Below are 16,722 nucleotides of genomic sequence, written 5' to 3'. Positions count from 1 at the left end.
CATTCAAACAGATACAAGTCAAGTGGTAAGAGGGATTTTGAGCTATTCCTCTTGCAGAACAGTGGCAAGTTTAATATGTGATGCTGGTGGACACCAATTATCAATTAATTAACAATAAAGGACCATTGTTCAGCACTATACTATGGCGCCCACTTTTATAATTAAAGTGGGCGCCATCCAGTCTGAGCTAACTAACGAACTCCACAGCTTTAAAACAATGAACATTTGTAGGATTATGGTCCCAACTCACTGAAGATGTCTAGTTTAGAGATGGCACATCTTGACTCTCCCAAGACAGAGATGCAAAACAGACCTTCTTCGTTTTAAAGACCTCTGAGTGACCTCTTAAAAACAGGATTGAAATCCACAAAAAAAAAAAAAAAAAAAAAAACCCACATGGACTGTTTTTGCATTTAAAGTGCATCAGATCGTTCCAAAACAATGCTAGACGGACTTATAATCAAAAATTGTTCAACTGCATAATTCTACATTATATCTACAACCTATATATGTGACTATTATGCTTAGATCACACATAAGTCATGCAATTGTTATAACTATTGAATGGTTGATTGAAAATGTGTCTTGCTTGGTATCAGCGTAAATGTCTGCTCATAACTCAAAAGATGGCATGAATGAAATCTGTGTAAAATGTATTGTATTCTTATTATAGAAATCATGTCTAAATTGTACTCTGGTAGAGCGGGAAAGTAAAGACACCATGTGACTAATCAGATAACGTAATTCATGTGAGAGGAGGATAAAAAGTCACACCACAAGCTAAAGATGAGGTATAATTGGTCAGAACTCCTCTGGAGGCTGGACAGACACCTCAGGTTAAAATCTCAGGACACGAACAAAGCGTCAGACAGATTTTGGAGATGAAAATGGGTCAAGAACGAACAGCTTCATGCAAGCCATCTTACTACTCTCATCTCATTTACTTTTCTTTCTGTTTAGAGTCTTGTGTTCCAAGTTAAATTTTGCCGCTTTGCTCAAACTTCAAACTTCTGCCATGAGAAAGACTCCATTCATCCAATCACCCGCAAGCACACCAACATGATTGGCCTCCCAAGACGCCACTCCAGACACGAAAGACCTCCAGCGATTCAACGAACTGGGGAAACTATGCAGGGAACCATGCCTTCCGGATCCCCATTCAGACACAAACAACAAACTCAAGCAATGCCTCTAGAGTCTAGCTGAACTGCTGCATTGATATCAAATTTCATAACCCCGCCTAAGAAACGATAGAAGGGTTAAATTAATGACTGATGATTCGTTCAGGTCAGGTTTTACAAAGTGCATTTATTGCTAGAAACTTGGGATTTCATTATTTCACTCTTAAAACCCATTATTTCCTCACTTTCTTTCTTTCTGCAACTCGTGTGAATGTGTGCGTTTATGTGTTAGATATAAATTTTAAGTGTTAGAATAATCAATAAATTCTTGTTTGTATTCAAAGAGAAGTGTTCTTGTGTTATGTGCTTATGAATTTAATGTCTTAAACTGCTGATCTTTAGCCTAGAAATCTAGACGCACCCTAGCGGCAGTCAATTTTATTTTGCAGCCAGGGTGGTCTAGCAACTCTCTGTTGGCTTTCGAGCTGGAAAAACCAAACTCTAGTCAGGTCAATCACATCGTGTATAGAGTCGGCGGGCGGGCTTAACATAATGACGACAGAGTTGCGACGGTTCCCTGCTACTTGAAAACAAAGAATGGCGGCTGCTGCTGACGAACAGCGGTCTTTCGAATCGGCTTTGGCCGCGACTCTGGAGGACTTGGAGTTAAGCTTTTCTTTGAGAAAAGAATAAAGAACGGCACTTAAGTCATTCTTAAAAAAGGAAGATGTGTTCGGAGTTGTTTAATCTATCAACTAGCTCCGCTGGTGGGAAAACGCTCTGGTTGGTTGTAGCGCTATCCAATTGCGTGCAGAGGGAATTTGAAAGACAACAGTTTATCTCGCCCCTCGGATTGAGCCCTGCCAATGGTGTGTTCCCAGACCCAACATCTTGATGTGGGTCTGGCTTGCCAGGCTAGCTGATCTTGTTACCTTGCTAATAAATAGTGTTTTCACTATAATTCACTTTAATTTGGATATTAATATCCGCTTGATAGTTGATAGTTATGGACCGTTTAACTGAGCGCTGGACGACTAATTTGTTTGGCAATAGAATAAGGGATTCTTTCAAAATTCCTTATAATTAATAATTCCCTTAGAGCTAAATTGACCTGTTTCCCTTACAACCCCAACCCCCTGAAGAACAGTTTTGGTAGAAACAGGAGAGTTGAGGTGCACATTTGATTCTGCATTAAGTTGGGCATCTATTTATGATTTTTTTGGGGGGGAAAATCTGGATCAGATCCTGAACATCCTATTCAGACAGCTTCCTCTTGCACTACTCAGTTACTCCTGTTGGATGTGGTTTGTTCTTCGTGGTGGTGTGCCGGCATTACCCTTGATACTGTGGCTCTCAACACACCACAAAGACTTGCTGTCCTGGTCACAGATGTGCCAGCGAGATGCGCACCAACAATTTGTCCTCTCTTGAACTCTGAAATATCTCCCATTATGTTGTGTGAATTGCAATATTTTATGTACAGCTGTGCTTTTGCTCTATAATTCCTACTTCACACTCTGCTCTTGCTGATGGATTGTAAAATCAGAGAAGATTGCCCACCAGGCTACACATATACAGGCATAAAAAACCTCCAACACTATATTGGCCAGTGTTTCAGTTTCATTGTCCAACCCCTGTATTTCTAAAAATCTAAACCGAACCCTACAATCATGTTGGTTGAAAGGAATGTTGATCCAGAAACACATACAATACTACTTGATAAGTTACCATCAGAAGCACGTGGCCTTCAAGAGTTTGTATTGTAGGAGAATGCTGGAGGTTCCTGCAGAGGATTTTGTATTCATGGTTCAGCTGCCTGACTTTTAGATGTTGTATCTAGGTGTACTATCTATGACACCCGAGTCATGGATCACTGAGAGCTTGTAAAACTCATTGATTTTACCTTCAAAGAATGCAATTACCACAATAAAAAAAAAAAAAAGAAAAGGTTCCTTGCTGAATTTAATGTGATGAATAGTATTATAACATAATGATACAGATGCCTGGATGTAGAGCACAAAAATACAGTGCTTCCTAAGTGCGGTGCTATTTTATCTTTTTAGAGAGGAAAACCACCTCTCAACCGACTCACACAGAAGATTCCCACAGGAATCAGTCTGTATAGTGCTGAACACTCACTGCAGAGAGGGGTCAGAGTGGGTCTCTTTATATGGGCAAGTTTCTTTCTCTCATATCATCTATAAAACAACGACCAAATGCAACTGAATAAATGGAGATGTCAAACCCACAGTAAATCCCAAGAGAACTGCTTCAAAATATGTGTGGGCTGTGAGATCCTCGTCTGGGCTGGACAGAGTGTAATCCGTCACCGTCCTCATCCAACTATTGAATCGGGAGAGGATTTAAGGCGCCATGGAGACTTGTGGGAAAAGCCCCTACGGCAGCCATTGTTTTTACAGCCCTGTCAGAGGAGTGAGTGCAGCTCTGCTGGTGTGAGCGACATGATGTGGTGGAAGGGATTGAATCGGATTACTTCATGAGGTACAGCAGACTACAAACAGAGTTATAGTCAGAGGAGTGCCGTACATCCTCCAGAGACTTACAGATACTTCTTGCTATCAATAGAATGGCAATTTGGAAGATTTGTTTTAGATGCTAAACCTTCCCGCTAAGACTGATTGAGCAATGTGTTATGCTCCGGTAACTTATTTGAATTTCTTTGCCTCATCATCTTATTGTCAATGAGTTGGTAAGAGTGTCGATTGACCTGTTGAGCAAGAAGACGTTGCCACTGCAGGTCAAGGCCTCCAGAAGAACCTTCTTCTCAGAGATGGCTGTAGAGGAATGAAACTTCATCCAGATAAACTCCCACACGTCCTCATCCATCAGAGACACGCCTGTGCAGTACACAATGTCCCGCACATTAGGTGGAATCCTGTGGGACAGAAGATTGAAATATCTGATTGAAGTCACAAGCTGAATTCACATTCATGGTTGGATATTTTGAGGTAAACATTCAAAGCTAGTAAATGCTAAAGTTAGCATATAAATACAATTAACATTTACAACTGTATTGATGTAGCCAAAAATATAGATTTACTATTTTATGTCACATAAATACAAATATTGACTTGAGTGAAAAATTGTGATGTATTGATTAGCATATATGCACACTGAATGCTGCAGGTCATAAGCATCCCTCACTGTGACAAAGTTTGCTCATTAAAGATTTACTGAGGGTTATTTTAGATATTTTAGTTATTTTAGATTCACACGCCATTAGATCACATTGTGTTCACACCTAATTCTTGTTTAAATTTCCCTGAAGAGAGTTTTTTTTTTTTTCACAGCAGAAGTTTCAGAAATTCCTCAGGGTTGTTCAAAGATAACAAGTCACAAGTCAACGTTTCACCTCCAGAAGAGTCAATGAAAAACAGTGTGAGTGTATTTCTTGCATGTGTTATTTTTTATGCTTGTGTGAAAAGTTTAGCTTTGTTTTTCTGTTTCTATCTTTTGTCTTATTGTCTAAATGTCAATTGTTCAAGCGGCATTCTGCTGTCTGCAATCATTTTGAATCACTTTGAACATTGTCACAGCAATATATATACAGTATAACACATTTATATATATATAAAGCCAAGCATATTTTTCAAAATCTTTTTTTGAAGTCACATTTAAAGTCATTAAAATTTGACCCGAATCATCACTGCAGGCTGCCCAAAGTGAGTCACAATGCAATATATACAGGTTATAAGTATGACCTCTGAATGGACCCATAATATCATCTGGTTATAAATCTCAGAAAAGAATAACAGTCTACAGCAGAAGAACTCAGAAAGGAAAGTCTCTCAGGCTGTGAGATGATGCATGTAATATTCGTACAGGAAGAAGAAATAATATTAAACCTCTGGAGGAGCTGTAGCGATACAGTGACTGAACTTTTGATTTGCTCAAACAAAGCGCAATAAAGACCTGCTGATTCTGGATGAGCCGTCGGAGCCTCTGGGAGTTTTCAATGTAGCAATACAGAGAACGGCACATTCAGTAAGATATAAAATCATGTCACATCCAATTGGAGCGTATAGACTGAAATTTCCACACCTGTGAAGGTGATGTCTTATTTATGACTGCCACTGACAGAAAGTCTAAGCGAATTCAGAAACGCAGTCAAACAATAATATTTGTGCCGTTCCGTTAGCTGCCATTATATCTGGAAAATTCATGAATTTTATAAGGTATTTTCAGAATAAAAATCGGAGAGAACACAAGCCATATATCTTGTTTTTACTTCTAATATTATAACATGAATTTAATGGTTTGACTTGGTCTAATATTTGGCTGTGTGGAGATAACACATCTATAATAAAAGGTGGTTATGAAATTCTGTGAAGATTCTATGTCTGTGAGATGATTTTGTTTTTAGAACAATGTACAATATGTGAGCCTTTATTATTTCAAACAAAGACTAACATTGCAGTAAAAACAGTTTAGTCAGTCTGTGGTATCCTGTTTTTAATCAATAAAGCACATGAGGAGGTTTTGTCAGAGTCTGTCTTTGGCTTCACAGTGATCTGAAGCCTTTCTTTGCAGCTCATAAACTCTGCTGGGTCATTTTCTGTGACATTATCATCACCTAAACCATAAAAAGACATAAAGGTCAACGCATTCCTCTTTTATGCGCTGCTTATCCCTGAATATCAAACTGAACAGATTCTTTTTATTATCCCAGCAGGACTAGAGGTCATTTTTGAAGAAAGGACAATGAAGGACACATCTGGCAGATCACAGAGGCACAGTTTGAAAAACAATTAAGAACAGTTAAGCAAAAGTAGTCGAAATTATAATAGTATCAAAAGTATGCTAAAACTAATAACATAAAACAGTCGAGAAGAAAGGCAGAAACTCTAGCAGATGCATTTCTGAAATAATTTCTTTTCATCTGTTGACTTGACAGTCGTACACGAGAAACTAAAGCAAGTTAGGTGCCTTTCATGAGCTAACTCTCTGTCAGAGAATTAAACTAAGCTGTCCACATGATGATACGTCTATCAGGAGGGATTGTGTTCAGTACAGAGACTTCCTGTCAGTTCAGACACGATCAGAAACCTCACACTAGACTCCACGGGGTAATAATTACAGAGCCACTGCCAGAGCAATTGAGCCGTTTCAGGGCAAAAGAGTGGAAAATCTTTGACTGAGCAGGTCAAACAGTGGCTGAATACAACTGTGTGTGTATTTCACATGTTGAAAGCAAGAATATAGGCAAAAAAGCTCTTAAACAGAGCAATCTGCTGCTATCAGAGAAGCTCATGTCATGTTAGAGACCTCAACAAGTCATTAAAAGCACATTATGTGAAGCCAATGTCAATTTGTGACACATTATATGTGTAATAAAGCATCCGTGTGTGTATTTAAGGTCTATCTGTCAATTTAAAGGCACAATTGTGAAGTCAGCAAGCAAATATCCAATGTATTTGAGGTTGCGAATGTGCGATGAACTGTGTGTGTGGTCTTTCATGTGTTTGTAGGCGTGCGGCCAACTGTTTGGCTCAAGGACAAAAAATGTTTTCCTAAAAACTGGGCAAACACAATATCTTGTGCATGGTAAAACCATTTCTTCAGACACACAAACACAATCCTGTTTGTTCTCCATTATGGTCATTAGTGCCTGCTGGAGGGCTGGTGTGTTTGACAGTGTGATACTGCATACATGCATGTGGACATTGCTGTGGGCAGCAGGGAAAACAAATCAGACTGTGTGTTTCCATGGACACTTGGAATAAAGCTCCTACTGTATGAATATTGGGAGGGTTGAGGAGCAGGACATATTGATCAGACCTCAAAGTGTCCACACACACCACACTCCTTCCAGCACTGTGCCTCGATATTATTGCAGAAATGTAATGTGCGTTTGACCAAATCGAAAAGGACAACTGTGGCTGTCACTGTTGAAGTATGGTTTCTCAATGAAGATTTTTTTTTTTTATTCATGTACTTTTTCTTAGGTTGAAAAGCAAATGCTAATTTGAGGCAACACCAGGTTTCCTGCAGGACTATGTTTATGCAGCGGTTTAAATTTAAATGTTTTTTTTTTACATTTAAATGGTATTTTTTAAAACAAGTCAAGTTGTTAACTGTTAGTATGTTGGGCCGACTCAGTGAATCTGAGTTATCTGATTTAATCTATGGTTTACACTAACTAATTTGAGAACAAGTTTACAGAAGAGCTACCTCAAAACAGGAATTAATTGAAACCTTGAACTTCATTTTGGCGTTTAGCTATAGACCCCTTTTGCGCCGACGTCACAGTTACGTCACGGCGCTAGCTGGAGGCAAAACAAACGGAAAACAGGAGGCGGCCAATACAAACCAGCACAGATTCGGATACATAATAAGGAGCTTAAATTATTATTTTTATTATTAAATGTCATCTTGTTGTGCTGTTGGGTGCAAGAATCGATGAAAAATGAGTATGCTGTATCTGGAATTTTTATTTCTAGAAAATATTCATACCATGTTTACCAACTGTAAAAGGGTCTATACGTTTGGATTTGTGTCAAGACAGGAATCACTGGACTTGAATAAAAGCTGTTATGGTACAGTATGTGTTTGTCACTCTGTAAATTTGCTCACCTGTTCTTGTTGCTGGAAATCCAGTCTGAAATGAGAGTCACAGCTTGGCGGTGACAGTGTTTGCTTCCAAAACTGCAGGCCAGCATGATCACCTCTCTCTGCAACTCTCTGAGGAGGAAAGAGGGAAGGATACCAGCAGGGAAGAACAGCAGCAGGAAGTTAAAGATGGAGGAAAGGGAAAAATGAAAAATTAAATATATGTCATTCTCAACTCTGAGGTGGAAAATGTCTGACTTAAAATGTCGGTGTCCTTACTTAGACTACATATAAGTTTATAACTGTAATACATAATTCAAGAAAGATGAAACTCAAGACTCACTCGGCCTGATAAGCCGGCTGAATGAAGGAGCCGTCAGGGGAAGTGCTTGGCCAGCCCAGCTTGTGATACTTTGGTTCCACCTGTCTTAGAACATAGTCCTGATGAACAAAACCAAAAATAAAGCAAAGGAAATAATTAAAGCAAAACAATACAAGAAATATAATAAAACACAAGTTAAGCAAAACCAAACAGAAGTGCAAAACAAAACAAGAGGCAGAAAATGAGTCAGTGGTTGCCATGTTGAGACCAGGATTTAAATTTCCCTTGAAATAACAGTATGTTGTTGTACTCATACTTGTACTTTGTAAATGTATAAAACTCACTCCCGAATACATCCAGACCATTTGTGAAAACTAAGCAGCAAAAAATGGGTCATTCAGAAATGTTTAAGATTTTATGAACTAGCTTTCAGCTTTAAAACATATTAGAATATTTACATATATAACTGTCTGGACAAATTATTGTACAGTATTTGACTAACAGAAGCTGCTGAGTCCTCGTTAAAAGAGAGAATGTTGATTCAAACTGAATATATTGTGTTGTTTTGTAATGTTTATACAGTTTATACACGGTGTGTGTGTGTGCATGTGTGTGTGTGTTTTGACTCTCCGTACGGTTGAGGGAAATGTAACAGCAGGTGATGTCATGGCTAATTTAGCATGACTGCTCTCCTTCATGCCCTCTTACTGAGACGAGTGAATGATCACAATTAGACCCTGCTATGCTGCAATTCAATTCTTAACACACACACACACTTACACGGATAAAAGCACATACAGTAAAACACTGGGACAGCAGTAGAGGACATTGTTTTCCATAATGTGGTGAACCGTACAGATGATCAGGTGTGTTTGTCAAGCTGTTACAAACATTGAGTGATGTGTTATAGTTCTGCCAACAGAGTAATCTCAGTTTGACAATTAGTGACGCAGCACGCACACACACACACACACACTGGTTTGGACTGACGGTTGAGACACCTGGTCACATGATTTGAAGGCACCTGACTAATTTGCTCCAGCTGTTTCCTGTCTTGCATTACATGCTAAACATCTGCTCTGTCTCACAGTAAACACAATAAATGTGAGTTACAGAGAGAAGACACTATTAAATTCATCACACACTCACTGCAGACACTAAAGGGTCGTCCATTACAGAGGAGGGGCAGAAATGACTCATGCGCACTGAGGGATTGTGGGTAGGCGTGTGAATGCTACTCTGAATAACAAAGTGATAAATGAATATGAAAGCAGGAGGACAAGTAAGACAGAAGCCGGAGAAACAGAGAGACTGTCTCACTCTGTCATCATGATGTTCAGAATCAAATACTAGCATACTGCACATTATACACTGCATAGTATTTATAAAAACAGATCTTTTTATATATATATATATATAGTGCTTATTCTGTAAAAATTTACATTTCTCATTCTGATCAAATAACGTATCAAGAAGAAGCTGATAAAAATGACAGTTGATATTGTGCAGGTTTCATTCGTCACACGGGAAATGGAAGATTGAGTCAAGTGCACTGCATTGTGGGAAACAGTATTTCACACAGTGCCCTCATTATATACTTGAAGAAGCTCATCTGGGGATTCCACACACATGCGCTCTATTGCACACTCCTCACAACATGCATACTGTTTACTGCAGAATAGTATGATATGGTAGTTCGCTATTCTCAACATATAGCCATTAAAACACAAACGATGGTGGAAATCTCACTGTTTCTAAAACAGGCATTGTGCCTGAAACATTGTGGACTGTTGTGGAATAATGATCAGAGGAAGTCTTAAGTTCGATCTGTCGAGTCACCTGAGACGTGCTGCTAGATATCAGCTGTGTCTTTCTTATTGCACTAGTCAAGGTTAAAATCCAACACACACCAAACTGATGTGAGATCAGACTCACGCTGAACAGGCTGTGGTCTTCAGTGCGGTCCAGGAGTTTGTCCAGCTGGTAAAGAGCTCGACTAGCAGCGTGCCAGGGCAGAAACTCGCTCTCCTGAGACAAATATGAGATCATCTGCAGGGGGACGTTTTGGGGCAAATACCCCGCTCTAGAGAGAAGAAAGAGAGTAGGAGGATAAGACACTAGCAACACATTTGAAGAATATTTCCCCTTTGGTAGACACATCGTTAACATTTGATTACAAACAGTTCATTTTGTTCATCATCATTCGTTTAGAATACCTGCCAGGCATTGTGCTCTGCGTGGGGAGTCATAATGTGCTGTAAAAAAAAACCAAAAAACAGCTTCTCCTGTTCGGCTACAGTCGTGTTCAATTTGCATAAATCCATAAAACATAAGATCTTTTCGAAAAACACAGACATGAGCATTAACAGCACATATCCACCGTCATTTAGAAGAGCACATCAAATCCCAGATGTATTTCAGCGGGACCTTGGGCTCTAGTCAAATGAGACTGTTTCTAGGCCACACATCGGTGCTTCTCCATTTATTTTTGTTTCACGTTATCTGCCGACTTTCCCTTCAGTCTTTTTAGAAACTCCCACAACTTTCCCATGAGAGCGGAAACAAAGAAAAGTGGCCGATATCCTTAGAGCAAAAACACTAGAGAGACAAGACTTCACAAATCTGAAAATGCTTTGGTTTTTGCTATAAGGCTCAGAACGCTTTAGCAACCACGTAATGTTTTGGAAACCCAAGCATCACAGCAAGGAGTTTTACACAAGCGAGCACCTCTCAGAAAAAGTAGAATCTAGTTGAGATCATATTTATGTTCCAGCTTAAAGCCCTCACTCTGACTCATAATGGCGGAAATTAATCTTCATTTCTCATAATTTCATGCAGGGCACATAAGCGCTCCGAATCAGAGGTCAGGCGAAAAAGGAAGTGATCAGACTCGGAAACGGACTCATTAAATTCCAGAGGACAGATTCACCCAACACACATTTAATTGGGACATTAATCACAGTTACTCACAGACACCCACTGTTAACCAAGGAGGTTTTTAAGATTTCCAGACAAACTGATTTGCAATAACATAAGCAGGAGACAATTGAGGATGTGAAAAATTAGAACCTATTTCAACATCTCCATGGCGAAGTGAAGTTAGGATATCAAGGAAAAAGGTAAATGAATCCTGTTTAACTGCGAAGAATTTTAGCTCAACGTGTTTAAAGAGGTTTGTGACTAATTTAGATCAGGAATCTTCTTCTTCTTCCTTTGAACAGTCTGTTATAGATTACAGAAGGAAAGAGAGTCATCAAAATGTATATTAGTGTAATATCTTTGCTCAGTGATGTTCAAAAACATCCAAAATATTCATAAAACGAGCTAAATCTAAGATTTTAAAGTCAGGAATAATTGACATTCAGTGCAAAACCAAAGCTGAGTAGCTGTTAACCTCAGGCATGAATTCATTTTTAATTATTAAACAGTTATGAGTAACAAAACCGCGATTGTGCTTATCTCAAAACATTTTCAAGTTTTGATGTGTAGAATGACTTCCATACACCTTTGATTGTATCCAAGCTGTCGTTAACCATCAAGCATTAAACTGTGGTCTAATGAGCAATAATTATATTAATATAAACAATTAATCAGTCTATAATGATGCCAGTGCACTTGAAACACTCATCGGCTGTCTGTTATTCTTTCACACTGATTACATGGAAATATTCAATGTATATTGTCAGGATAGATGTGCACACAAGACATGAAGGATGCGGTTTTGACACTGAGTCAAGAGCTTTTCAGTCTTTACATTAATTACATTGTTTGTGCATTCATTATTTTGTGTTTCCAAATCTGAGAGAGAGAGAGAGAGAGAGAGAGAGAGAGAGAGAGAGAGAGAGAGAGAGAGAGAGAGAGAGAGAGAGAGAGAGAGAGAGAGAGAGAGAGAGAGAGAGAGAGAGAGAGACGGTGCCTGAGGTACAGATGTAGATGTCCTTCATTGTGCTTACATGAGTATTGTCTTGTCAGACGCATTTAGGGGTATATATATTATAATATTAAAGCATTCAAACACAATATTAACGTATGTATAAAATATTAAAGTTTATTAAGTGTGGTTCTTCTTCAGAGGGAATATAAGGAATTTAAGAACATTGCTTTGCATGTCATTTATAGAGACACTTCCATTATTACCCCATTCTAACAGCAGCAAATGGAATAAGGCCATTTAGTTGATCCTTTCCAAAAAAAAATCCTTTTACTTTTTACTTTTGAATTATTGAAATATTCATTAAAAATAAAAGAACACCACATGACCATAAAAATATCATGAGGCACTGACGTTTTCCCTATACTGTTCGCAAGCACAGTAATGAATGAGCTGAACACTCTCATGCTTTTTTAAAAAGTGAACGCACATGCACGCACGCCCCCACAACCCTCCCCCTCCCCCCTCCCCCCCCCCCCCCCCCACACACACACGTCACTGACATTGAAATAACAGTCTCCTAAATAAATCATTGACTTTTAAATTAGCCTGTAATTGTAGCTCATTTAGATGAAGCTTGAGCAGAGCATTTCAAGCAGGCCTATTAAGAAGCTCCATCACTGAGACTCAGAGTCAAAAGAAAATATTGTGTCAAAGGAAAAGAATATGGAAAAGTAACCAAAATATTCTCCTGGCACTGTTGTTTAATTCTTTCTGGCAGTTGTATTAGATGTGTTGTATGGCAGAATTGTCGACAGGTGTTGTGATGTTTCACGAGCGTCGCAAACAAAACAACCTTCTGTCTTTACGGCAACAACCTGCTGATGCTAATGTCGGGTTAAGAACAGATCAGCGTTTTTATGGAGGTTCAAGTAGCTGGTGATCAAAATGACTGTTGACAGCAACTGTTAATTGCTTACAAATCTACATGAGTCTGACACTATTTTCATGATTCTTAAGCACATAATATTATAGTGTCATGCATTTCCTGTTTGAGTTCCTTGTGCTTTTATTTTGTAGTCTTTCAGTTTGTAGTTTGCCTTGTTTAGTTCCTGTTCTTGTTTTCCCTTGTTAGTCTCTGCTCACCTTGTTAGTCTGATTTTCCCTGTATACTTCCCTATTATGCGAAAAATAGTACGCCAAAAGAGTATAGTACGTCTGAATTCAATCTATATAATGTTATTATAGGCTGAAATATGAAATAAGACTGTTCAATAAAAAACCTCTGTTGCTCCAGAGAATATTTAAATAACTCTACTTTAATGGAAGATGCAAAAGCTATGCAATTAACCCAATTATTATATTCATCCATTAATAATGCATATTAAATATGATCTTCAGTCTCCAACTAGTCGCTTACTCTAGCTTTCTTCTTCTCAATCGATCCAGTAATTCATAATCACAATAACGTCTTTGTGAGTCAGTATTGATCTGAGTGAATGACTCCCATGAGCACCAGGGGCATTTAATTAGGTAACATCCCTTGAGGCATTCAGTTTCCTCAGTCATATGAACACTCTTTATCATTCCAGTAATTTACAGAGAAATGAGACATTTTACACACTGTGATTAACGATGATGCTGTTTTTAATATGCAGGTTGGCATTTTCGCTTCTCGAGAACGTAAGGGCCAATAACCATCTCCACAGATCTGAGCCTGAGGATGAATGAGACATGCTGTTAACATCCGCTCGTTTTTATTAAGAGTAGCTGCAAGCTAAAGCAGAGACAAAAAAAACATGTACAAACCAGACTGAAATCAGGAACAAAAGGATTTGCCTTCAGTCCTGTTAACTTTCAATTATCAAGCTCTTCGGTAAACAAGGCCGAGTCGAATAAACAGGCTAAAATAACATGACGTACTACAACACAGGAACAGGTGTCCTTTCTCAGCTTAATATGACATAATAAACACAAGTTTCTCTGTGGGTTTGTCGTCAGTTGACTGAACTGTCGTGGTTAGGAAACATCTTTGGTCAAAAGACAACTCTCACATGCCTGTTAAAGCCCAACATGAGCCGCACAGCGCCGCCACACGAGCCTGTTGTTTCAGTTTGAAGAACAGCACAGCTAATGCTAGCAGAGAATCTGACAGCTTCCTCATTTAGTTTGGTGGAAGAATAAAAATGACTGTCCAAAGTGAATGAATTTCACAATCTGTATAAAGCAGCACCTGAATTCAATGTCTAAGAGAGTCCACCAGTGAAACTCAAACAGTGATTTGGCTTGAGAAATGAATCAGTTGTTTTGTAGCATCAAGAGCGGCTGCCAGTGACTGAATATTTCCTTCATTAAGCAGAATGAGCGAGTTCTTGTATCAAACAGAGAGGACCTTAGGGAGAGCAGTCGTTGCTGAAGGAACTAATGGCAGCTTGGCAGCCTGTGGCACAATAAACTCTGTTCTTTCTATCTACCTTTACCGTTCTGTCTTTCCTCCTCTCACATGTGAGTTTCCAGCTAATGATGAAGCTCTGAAGGATCGACACAATGAGACCGCAGTGGAAAGGAGGGGAAACAGAGGTTTTCCCTCGCTTTCTTATTATCCGCTATCGCAGTAACGGCTCAGTGGTCTCACCGCAGGTCTCATCTTGATGAGCTAAAGGCTTTTTCTTCACTAATGCCTTCGGGCTAAAGGAGAAAAGAAGATCAAGAGTACAGTACAGAACGAGAGCTGCATCTGACTCTTCTTTCTATTGTGATGGACGGCTTTATCAAGATCCTTTCAGGCTGACCAGAAGAAAATGGGCGTTAACCTTGAAATTTAGGTCTTGTGACAAATTTCTGTCTTTCTCTAAAAGACATGAGCAGTTTATTGTCTGAACAGTCAAAATAAAAACACCATGACTTCTGAATTCACAAGAAAACAAAACAACTAACAAATCTAATAAATCAATAATTAAAGTTTTTTTTTTTAAATACTACATGCCAAGTATTCAATTCATTTGTGTTTTTAAATGACATCCAGTGGATGAATCGTGATTTTTAAAAAAAATCTTCTAAAGAGGTTTTTTATATATATATATATATATATATATATATATATATATATATATATATATATATAATAATCAAATATCTATCTCAAATGCTAATCAACAGAAAGTATGCTAATTCTCTAGGACTGATTACTTAGGTCCACTACAACTGAATACCAAATGGAGGTAGCATAATACTGATTCCTGCGTCTGGTGATGCAATTTTAATGAGCTTGGAAAGTTATGGATTCATAACAGATGATGTGAAATGAATGCTATATGTATATAGAAACTATCTAGATGGTCATTTTGTATCATCCAAAAAAAATGTCTCGGCTAACCAGCAGATCAACCGAAATGGATGTTAAAACCAGGAATGAACAAGTCTTCGAGTCTTGCAACATTTTCACTTTCATACAGATCTGTCAGTCGTGATGTAATCTTTTGAAATCCCAGGAAGATGAAGATCCATTTGCAATGATTTGCTCTTCTGTAACTTTAGGTAAAAGCTCCCTGTCTGTTCTTTGATGCCTATGATGCATTAAAATGAAGCTCATTTTGGTAAAATCGGGTTTTAGAAATTCACAGTGTCATCCAAAAATGAGGCTTATTATATTAAGTGCCGATAATGAAAAGATGCAGGTCTAGTTTTGCAAAAGTGGGGGGATATTAATCCTTTTAAAAAATAATTATTGAGCTTTCATGGAATAACAAAATGTATGGTACATTTAGTTAGTACAATTTATTTATATTTAGAGTTACTTAACAGATTTTCACCATAGAGAATTTCATAGAGATCTTCATATTTTTCGTGCTAAAAATCTAGACTTGGGCTCAATATGCCTTTATAATCCAATGCCTGGTTTTGCAGACAGGGCTTAGATTAAGACAGGATTAAACCTTAGTTTAAGTAGCTTTTATAAACGGGTTTTAGAAAAAAAACATTACTAGTGTGCATCTTGAGACAAAACAATGACATCGATATATTTTAAGTGCAAGTGCCAGTGCAAGTTGCTTTCAGTTAAAACAGCTCAAACATGTCACTTTAAGCTTTCTCACTGGTAGGTGCACGACCTCTTGAAATAATGTGACAGTTACTGTGAGAATAAAAAGCAGGACACAATAAGCCTGAATAGTCCAGGTGTTTCTGCAGGGGTGTGAAGGCTGTTAGATGGATCTCAGGTCTCAGACTCTCTGAATGATTCTGCATATAACAAACTGAACCCACCTCGCCAGGTTGAAGACGTCATCGATCAGACCGGCCCTGTTGCCCACGGAGATGATCTGCCGTGAGAGAACAGCACAGACATTTACAATACAGCAGAAAGTGATGAGGAGAATAAAAGGAAGAATCATAACAGAAGGGGGGGAAGAAACACTTTAGATAAAACGGGAAGACAGAAAGACTGACAGATGTGGAAGAAAGGAATACCTTTGGGTTGCTCATCAGCTGTTGAATGAGAAGTCTCCAGTTGTGGAGGTCGTAGTTCACTCGGAAGTATCCCGTTTGATTGATGTTGCCCAGCAACCACGTCTCGCCGCCCATGTGACCCACTCTGTGCGTCTCTATAAATACAGCAGTAAAAAAAGCAACATGAAACAAACGTTTAATGACACTTCTGACAGTCACTGTAGCTCAACTCACAAGCAGAACCATGTGGCGCTAAATGATGCCTAGACGCTCAATGACAGATAATATATTCAGATAACAGGAAGTTCATTACTAACAAAATGTATATAAAGCAATTAAACTGACTGTATTTATAATGAAATATAAACCAGTCACTATAGTTCATATGGACT

The 16,722-nt window shown here is 38.5% G+C and overlaps 1 protein-coding gene across 1 annotated transcript in view; it reads right to left on the bottom strand.

Annotated features, from left to right (window-relative positions):
• Positions 1-16,722, bottom strand: part of LOC307156791 (thyrotropin-releasing hormone-degrading ectoenzyme-like) — a 126,001-nt gene that overhangs the window by 7,123 nt on the left and 102,156 nt on the right. Inside the window, exons 11-16 of the mRNA XM_079868335.1 lie at positions 16,352-16,485; positions 16,148-16,203; positions 9,949-10,096; positions 8,035-8,132; positions 7,716-7,823; positions 3,850-4,017 (exon numbers count right to left, since the gene is read on the bottom strand). Of these exons, the coding sequence (XP_079724461.1) occupies positions 3,850-4,017; positions 7,716-7,823; positions 8,035-8,132; positions 9,949-10,096; positions 16,148-16,203; positions 16,352-16,485 (712 nt within the window). The remainder of the gene's footprint in view (positions 1-3,849; positions 4,018-7,715; positions 7,824-8,034; positions 8,133-9,948; positions 10,097-16,147; positions 16,204-16,351; positions 16,486-16,722) is intronic.

This window comes from Squalius cephalus, assembly GCF_949319135.1.
Source record: "Squalius cephalus genome assembly, chromosome: 4".
Classification (NCBI taxonomy): domain Eukaryota; kingdom Metazoa; phylum Chordata; class Actinopteri; order Cypriniformes; family Leuciscidae; genus Squalius; species Squalius cephalus.
This window is presented reverse-complemented; position numbering and strand designations above follow the sequence as displayed.